Below are 8,149 nucleotides of genomic sequence, written 5' to 3' on the forward strand. Positions count from 1 at the left end.
ATGGGTATGCAAAGAGAGTGTGACTTAAGTATCATTAATTCATCAACCACCCACTGTGTGCCGGCATCTCTTCTAGACACTGGTACACAGGGGTGGCAGCTGACATCTATTGGCATTTACCATAAGCATTAAATCATTCAAACTTCCTTATAAAATAGGTTTTTGCTATCCCCATGATGGATTTACAGATGCCAAGAAAGGCCCAGGGTGGTTAAGCAACTTGCCTGAGGTCTCACAGCAAGTAGGTGGTAGAACAAGGATTTAAATGACTTAGTCAGGCTCCTGAAGCCAAACCCTGAGCCATCACTCTCAGCAACATTCTTGTGGGACAGGCAGCCAATGAAACAAGAGCGAGTACTTATAATGTCATTGGAGCAAAATAAATCAGTGTCAGGGGAAGGAGGGAGAATCGCTGTTTTAGAAAGAAAGGTTAGGAAAGGCCTCTCTGGGAAAGTGGCATTTGAGCTAAGGCCTAAAGGAGGTGCGAAAGGGAGCCATGAGGATGGCTGAGGAGAAGGCAAGAGGGAGTAGACAGTGTAAAGGCCGTGAGGCAGGGATATATCTGATGTGTTAGAGTCAGTAAGGAGGGCGGTGTGGCAGGAGTGGAACGAGTGAGCGGGAGAGTGGGAGGAGGCGAAGGCAGTGAGGCAATGGGAGACAGTAGGAGGTAATTGGCCGAGTGTGCAGGGACATATGGGCCACAGGGAGGATTTTACCTTTTTTGTCTCAGTGAGGTGAGAGACACAGAGGATTTTGAACCCAGGAAGGAGATGCCCTGACTCAGGTGCTCACAGGCACCCTCTGGCTGATGTGGTGGGAGGAACATACTGAGTTGAGGGGTGGGGAGGTGGAAGTTGAGAGAAGGAACTGTACTAGTCCAGGCCAGAGATGAAGATGGCTGGACCAGGTGGGGAGAGAAGCAGCCAGGTTCTGGTTGGGGAAGTCTTGGAGCAGAATCTTGGGGACCCATTTGACATATTTGCATCTGAGGCTTATCCACGTGGAGTTGTCCAGAAGACTGTCAAATGCTCCAGTCTTGGGCCAGCAATGAGCTCTGAGCCGGGGCTTGATACTGGGGAGGTCTGCCTTCAGGTTGAGAGCTTGGGAGAGCTTGAGAAGGTGTTAAGTGAGAAATGTAGGAGAGAGTCCTGAGGCCCATAAGCATATATGGCCGAAAGAAGAGGAGCCTCAATTCTGGAACATTCCCAGTTTGGAAAGGCCATGCAGCAGCAGTGGTTTTGAGGAGGGACTTCAGGAACCTCACTTACCCGTGATGGGTGGTGTCAGGGCCCCTGTCCTAGCCCAGCATTTGACCATCTCCCAGCCTCCAGCATTTCCTGGCCTGAGGCCAGTTTCTGGTCCCTGAAGCCTTTTTCCTGCTGGTAGAAGGCTGGAAGTGCAGGGAGGTAAGCCGCTTCAGGTGCAGCCCTGACCATCCTATCTAATAATAGACAAACATGGTAACTGACCGTACCTTCACTACGCCTCCCATTGGCTAATCAGCACGGTATGTAAATTAACCATCAACAAAGATGGTGGCTAATTTGCACACTGCAGGCAGGGCAGGTCAGCGCCATCCTGCCTGCCCCACCGCCATCCAGGCCTGCTATCTGCGACCCGGGGCGACAGATGGCCCGAGTGCAACCCGACCCAGGGCAGCCAGGAGGGGCAGCAGCGATCTACCGGCCCACCTGGTCACCGTCCAGGTGTCCCATGTGCAACCCGACCCGGGGCGGTGGAGTGGGACAGCGTGGCTCCTCTGTCACCCCAGCTTCCTCATCACAGCTCCCTTGGGGGCCTAAGCCTTTAGTCAGACATCCCCCAAGGGCTCCCTGGCTGCCAGAAGGATGTCTGACTGCAAGCTTAGGCCTGATTCCCGGGGAAGTGGGCCTCAGTCAACAGGTGGACATCCCCCAAGGGGCCCTGGACTGCAAATGGGTGCAGCCGGGCTGAGGGACGCCCCCCCCCCAGTGCACAAATTTTTGTGCACCAGGCCTCTAGTTGACAAATAAAGGGTTGGTGGATAAATACCCAGCTCCCTCCTCCAACGAGATGGGTCTCAGGTGCGTGCTCTCTGCCTCACAGAGATCACCAGCCGGAGTGATCCCCCCGTTACCCACAGCAGGAACTTGTTTGCATGCTGAGAAAAGGAGGAGGCTGAGCTTCACAGGCAGAGAAGGGCCCCCACAGGCAGGAGAATGCAGGGTGGGCCCTCTGGGTGTTTTCTGGGGTTACTTCCCAGAGAAATGACTTATCCTCGGATCTTGTTCTCTGCGTGTCCTTTTGGAGACCCAAATGAAGGAAATACATAGGGGAGGACAAGCCAATTCAAACTGGACTTTGCTCCTCCCCACTTTCCCACAGGGAATTTCAAAAAAGGGGTCCCCTACCGGATCACAGTGACAGCAGTCTCTCCTGGGGGCTTGTACCCTGCCCCCTCAGTCTGGACGTTCAGAGAGGAACTAGGTAAGCAATGGGGCTGGAAGATGGAGGGTCTGGAACCCTGGCAGACCTTGACCCACTGGCTTTGTCCCCAGCACCTTTAGTGGGACCAGCGCTTTGGAGACTCCAGGATGCTTCCCCAGGGACCCTCACCTTAGCGTGGGGACAGGTCCCAAGGCACCAACTTCGGGGCCATCTCACCCACTACACCTTGTGTGCGCAGAGTGGGACCAGACCTTCTGTCTGCATGAATGGTGAGCTTTTCTGCCTCCTGCCCCCTGCTCCCAGACCCCACAAGGCCCACCCATCAGTTTACCTCACCCCTTGTCCTCAGATGGGCCCCTTTGGTTCCCTCTCAGTCCCTGGGAGAACACATGATGTCATCTGTTCCCTAGTGGACAATAACCCTGGTGGCTCTCTAAGTAATGGACTGTCATTTGGCCATTAAAAATAAAGACTCCAATCTATATTTATTGATATTGAAAGATGCCTGTCATATTTTATTAAGTGAAAAAGATAAAAGGATTCAAAACTCTGGGATGGTTCCATTTTTGTAAAATAAACCAGCATTGAGCGAAGCTGAGGCAGAAATGTGAAGATAAATTTCCCTCAGTGCCAACAGGATTGTAGGATTACATATGATTTTCATTTCTTTTTCATACTTTTGGGTATAGGCTAAATTTTTACTCTGTGCACAAATTCCTTCTTAAAAATATATTACCCTTTTTTTCTAATTACAAAAACTATCTGTGCTTGTTACAAAAGCTGACACACATCATCAAGAATATCAGCATTTCATCATTTCACTGATACTGACAACACAGCTTCCAGGTTTTTTTATGTGTATGTTAACATACATAGGAGTTGGTGTCTTGAAGATGTTTACCATTTTATTATAGAAAATTTCAAGCACATACAAAAGTAGGGAAAAGATAACAAATCCTCGTGTATCCACTGCCCAGCTTTAGTAATTACCTCCATTTTGCCAATCTTGTTTCAATTTACAATCCCTCCCACCCACACACACTCTTTTTTTCCTAGAGTCTTTGGTATCATTTCACCCCTAAACACATTAATACTGCACATTTGTTCCTAATTGATAATGCCTATTTTTTTAACATAATTACTTTGCCACAATTGTATCTTGCAAACAGATATAGATATAGATATAGATATGTAGATCATTAGGTTAAAAGTTATATATATATTATTAAATATATGTACATGTATATTGTCATTATTATTAAAAGAGGACCATGTTATAGGCTACTAGAGGCCCAGTGCATGAAATTTGTGCATGGGTAGGGTCCCTAGGCCTGGCCAGCAATCAGGGCCGATCTGTGGGGTGACTGGTGGGGCAATCAGGGGGCCCCACACTGGCATCCACCTTAGCTGGTCTGACACCACCTGTTTGCCAGCCCCGCCCCCCACTGCCACTGCTGGTTGCCTCCCTCTGTGGGGTAACTGGCCGGGCGATTGGGGGCCCCCCGCTGGCACCTGCCTTGGCTGGCCTGGGGCCTACGGGCTAGGGGCAGCTCCTGCTTTGAGCATCTGTCCCCTGGTGGTCAGTGTGCATCATAGCGACCAGTCATTCCACTGTTCAGTTGATTTGCGTATTAGGCTTTTATTATATAGGACTAGAGGCCCGGTGCACGAAATTTGTGCACAGAGTGTAGAGGTCCCTCAGCCTGCCCTGCACCCTTTCCAATCCGGGACCCCTCGAGGGATGTCTGATTGCCTGCCTGCCTGATCACCCTTAACCACTCTGCCTGCCTGATGGCCCCTAACTGCTCTCCCCTGCTGGCCTTATCACCCCTAACTGCCTCTGCCTCGGCCCCCGCCACCATGGCTTTGTCCAGAAGGACTCCCAGAAGATGTCTGGTCTTATTAGCATATTACCCTTTCATTAGTATAGATAGTTTGGCCCATGAATCTTATGACTGTGATGTTTTGCAACTTTCTTTTTTTCACCTGATGACTTTGTTTGGACATCTTTCTTTGGCAGTATATCTTGATCCCTGTTCATGTCTCCTATAATTCTATAACAAACCAAAAAACTACTTCCCCTTTTGGCTTAAAAACAAAAAAAGAGCAATTCAGTAAAAAAGTAAACAGAAATAGCTTAGGGAGGTCCAAATGTCTACCCTGGGTCTAAGGAGACTTCCTCCACTGGGTTCTGTGTAGGTAAGGGATATGATACTCATTTATTCTTTTGTTTATTCAAATCTATATTATTTTCTTTTTTTTAAATATTTTATTGATTTTTTACAGAGAGGAAGGGAGAGGGATAGAGAGTTAGAAACATCGATGAGAGAGAAACATCGATCAGCTTCCTCCTGCACACTCCCCACTGGGGACGTGCCCGCAACCAAGATACATGCCCTTGACTGGAATCAAACCTGGGACCCTTGAGTCCGCAGGCCGACACTCTATCCACTGAGCTAAACCAGTCAGGGCCTATATTATTTTCTTGGTGCTTGCTATCTGTCAGGCTGATCCATGTACTGGGATTATGGCTCTTGTGGGACTCTAACTTTCTAATGGAGGACACACAAACATAGACAAAGTAAATAGTATCTAACCAGTGTGTCAGATGGTGAGAAGTGCTGGGTACAGTAAGAAGCAGGGACGATGGGTTGTGAAGGAGGTGCAATTTTACATGTGATGGCGTGAGGGAAGGCCTCCCTGAGGAGGCAACGTTTGTGCAAAGACCTGAAGGTGGGAGCTGTGTTGTGGGGGAGAATGTTGCAGGAGGAAAAGCACATACAAAGGTCCGGAGGTAGGACCTGACTGCCTTCCCACCCTTTCTGGGTTTGTCCTTCAGTGAGTGGCAGCACCCAGAAAATCACCCTGCCGGACCTTCCCTCGGGGCCCTGTGAGCTGTGGATGATGGTATCCACCATCGCAGGACAGGGCCCACCTGGCCCCAGCCTCCGGCTTCACCTACCAGGTAGGGGCTGGGGTGGCACTGCTGTAGTAGGGGGCCTGCTTCATTTGAAGGGAATATGGAATGATTCTCTGGGCTTTCATGACTGGGCAACCTTTTGACTTGGTGGCGGGGGGCGGGTCGCTATTGATGGTGCATTTTGATTCTGCTAAATACTGCTGTGGGTTATCAGGCAATGTGTATCTCTGACCATGTCACCCACCCCTCAACTTGACCTCTGACCGATTATTGCTCTGTTCACAAGCCCACTCCCACCCCAAGATTTTCCTCACCCCTTGCCCCTGCTCATTTTCTGCCTCCCTCACGCAAGCCTGGCACATCAATGAGCCTTAACTGACCCCTCCCTGCTCCTGGTGCCTAACTGTTCTTCTGCCCCTCTCCCCAGATAACACCGTAAAGTTGAAAGTTCTGCCAGGTGTCCTTTTCCTGTGGGGCTTGCTCCTGATGGGCTGTGGCGTGAGCCTAGCCAACTCTGGAAGGTGAGGCAGTCAGACATGTGGGTCTCTGCCCAGTAGGAAGGGAAGCTGGGCAATAGCTGAACTTCCAGGGTGAGGGGACACCCCACATTCCTAGACCCTGCCACCTGGGCATGGGTATTCTCTGGATTCCCTTCCCTGACTCTTACCTGCTTGCCAGGTGCCTCCACCTGTGGCACAAGATACTCCCCCGTTGGGTCTGGGAGGACATCCCCGATCCTGCCAACAGCAATTCCAGCCGGCCCCACGTAGAGGTGAGCGAAAAAGACTGGCTTGTCAGGAATCTCCGGGAGGTTGGGAGATGCTGGGACGGTGGGGAGTGGGTGGGAGCACTGAGGGAAAATGGGGCTCATAATCTCAGCCTCCCCTCTTGCCAGGAGGTACCCCAGGCCCCACCCCCTGGGGACTTGCCCACCCTGGAAGTGGAAGAGATGAAGCCGCTACCAGTTATAGAGTCCCCCCAGGCCTCCTCCCAGCTTGATTCTGGGTATGAGAAACACTTCCTGCCCACACCTGAGGAGCTGGGCCTTCTGGGTTCACGGTGCCCAGGCCCCAGGTTCTGGCCTGAAATGACCCCAAGCCAGGAGACGGGGTGCTCCTTTGAGAGCTGAAGACACTGAGGCTCAGAGATGCTGAGCCACTTGCCTAAGGATACCCAGGCAGAAAGAGCTGAGTGAGACCGAAGGACTCCTACAGAGAAGGCCTGGCCCTAGAGGGAATGTACGGATGGCTGAGGGAACAAAGGAGAATGTACGAAATCCAAGAGTGGCAGCCACCTCCCCAAATCTGTCCAGCTGCTGTAACAGAACTGTAGCCAAGTGCACTTGCAGCCTCCCTTGCTGCTAGGTGTGGCCACGCACGGAGTTCTCACCCTTGGAATGTGAGCAGAAATGACTTGTGCCAAAGCTGGGACTGGATGGAGCTCCTCCATATTCTCTTTCCTTTTCCATGAGCTGGAAAAACATCAACATGCCCATAATTTAGCTTCAGCCAGACCCAAGAGAAAGGTGAGGACAAGAAAATGAAAGGAACTTGAGTCCCCAAGTGACTGCATGGATCAGAAATAAACTTACATTTTTATAGTTACTGTAGCTTGAGGTCTTTTGTCACAGCAGCTGCACCTATACATTCACTGACTCATAATCTTTTGCTTCTAGCCAAACGAAGCCCTCAGTTTCCCACCAGGAGATGATAAGGTGGTTCTGTGCCAAAAACACACACATTCGAGCTGTCCCAATGCTTTAATATTTTATTTTCAAGTATAAAGGTTTAGTTGGAGAAGGGAGCCAGGGTCACAGGCAGTGTGGGCAAGGGGTCCAGAAGCCCAGGTGGAGGTGGAGGTGTGGGCCAGCAGGCTCCCAGATGCCATGGCCAGTCCCATATGCCCTGTCTGTGCCTGGGAAACCCTCTGCTGGATGCCAAGAGGCCGAGGTAGCTGTGAGAAGAGCGAGGCGTGGGGTGGAGGGCATGGACTCACATCACCGCACAACACTGGCACGTCTTTTGCTTCGGGCCACTTGCCTCTTCACCCTCGGGCGGAGCAGAGGGCTCGGGCTGCTGGGCAGGTGCATAGGTGGGCACGGGGTGGGCACTGGGGTTGGCCTTCGGCTCCTCCACCAGAAGCAGTGGCTGGCACTCGGTGGGCTGCTCGGTGGGCTGCTCGGGAGCTGGGGTCTCTGCCAGGAGGGGTGTGGCATCCCCTGAGGGGTCCTGGCCCTCAGCAGGGGTTTGAGGCTTCACTGCTTCCTCCTCCGGCGGGCCTTCCTGTTTCTCCTGGGACTGCTGTGGTCCTTCCTCCTCCGGCCTTAGCTCTTCCTTGGCCCCCAGGGCAGCCCCTGCCTCACTCACCTCCTCTGCCTGACAGTCTTCTCCAATTCCAGGCTTTCTCTGCTCCTCTGGACTCACATCTTCCTTGACCTCTTGGCTCTTCTCTGCCTCCAGTGGCTCCTCACCTCCTGTTCTCTCTGCCTTCGGTGATTCCTCATCTCCTTTTTTCTCTTCATCCCGTGACTCCTCACCTCCTGTTCTTTCTACTGTTAGTGACCCCTCACCCTCCGTCCTCTCTGTCGTCAATGGTTCTTCAGTCGCCTCTAGCTTTCCTTCATCCCCCTTCTTCTCTACAACCTGTGCTTCCTCAACGCCCTTCTCCTCCGCCCCGAGCGTTTCCTCACCTCCTTCCTCCTCAGGCCTCAGTGACCCCTCAGCTGCCTTGCTTTCTACTCCCAGTGGTTCCGCAACTTCCTTCTCTGCCTCCAGCTTTTCCTCACCTCCACGCTGCTCTGTT

General features: G+C 51.8%; 2 protein-coding genes across 2 annotated transcripts in view; one reads left to right on the forward strand and one right to left on the reverse strand.

The window, feature by feature from the left end:
* Nucleotides 1-6,951, forward strand: part of IL27RA (interleukin 27 receptor subunit alpha) — an 11,703-nt gene extending 4,752 nt beyond the window's left edge. Inside the window, 7 exon segments of the mRNA XM_006779512.2 lie at nucleotides 2,365-2,466; nucleotides 2,538-2,696; nucleotides 5,267-5,392; nucleotides 5,775-5,868; nucleotides 6,026-6,119; nucleotides 6,243-6,404; nucleotides 6,407-6,951. Of these exon segments, the coding sequence (XP_006779575.1) occupies nucleotides 2,365-2,466; nucleotides 2,538-2,696; nucleotides 5,267-5,392; nucleotides 5,775-5,868; nucleotides 6,026-6,119; nucleotides 6,243-6,404; nucleotides 6,407-6,433 (764 nt within the window). The 3' untranslated portion in view covers nucleotides 6,434-6,951.
* Nucleotides 6,952-7,101: 150 nt separating this feature from the next.
* Nucleotides 7,102-8,149, reverse strand: part of PALM3 (paralemmin 3) — a 9,307-nt gene continuing 8,259 nt past the window's right edge. The window contains exon 8 of the mRNA XM_015567490.1: nucleotides 7,102-8,102. Coding sequence (XP_015422976.1) covers nucleotides 7,339-8,102 — 764 coding nt within the window. The 3' untranslated portion in view covers nucleotides 7,102-7,338. The remainder of the gene's footprint in view (nucleotides 8,103-8,149) is intronic.

Source organism: Myotis davidii, unplaced genomic scaffold, assembly GCF_000327345.1.
Source record: "Myotis davidii unplaced genomic scaffold, ASM32734v1 scaffold1204, whole genome shotgun sequence".
Classification (NCBI taxonomy): Eukaryota; Metazoa; Chordata; class Mammalia; order Chiroptera; family Vespertilionidae; genus Myotis; species Myotis davidii.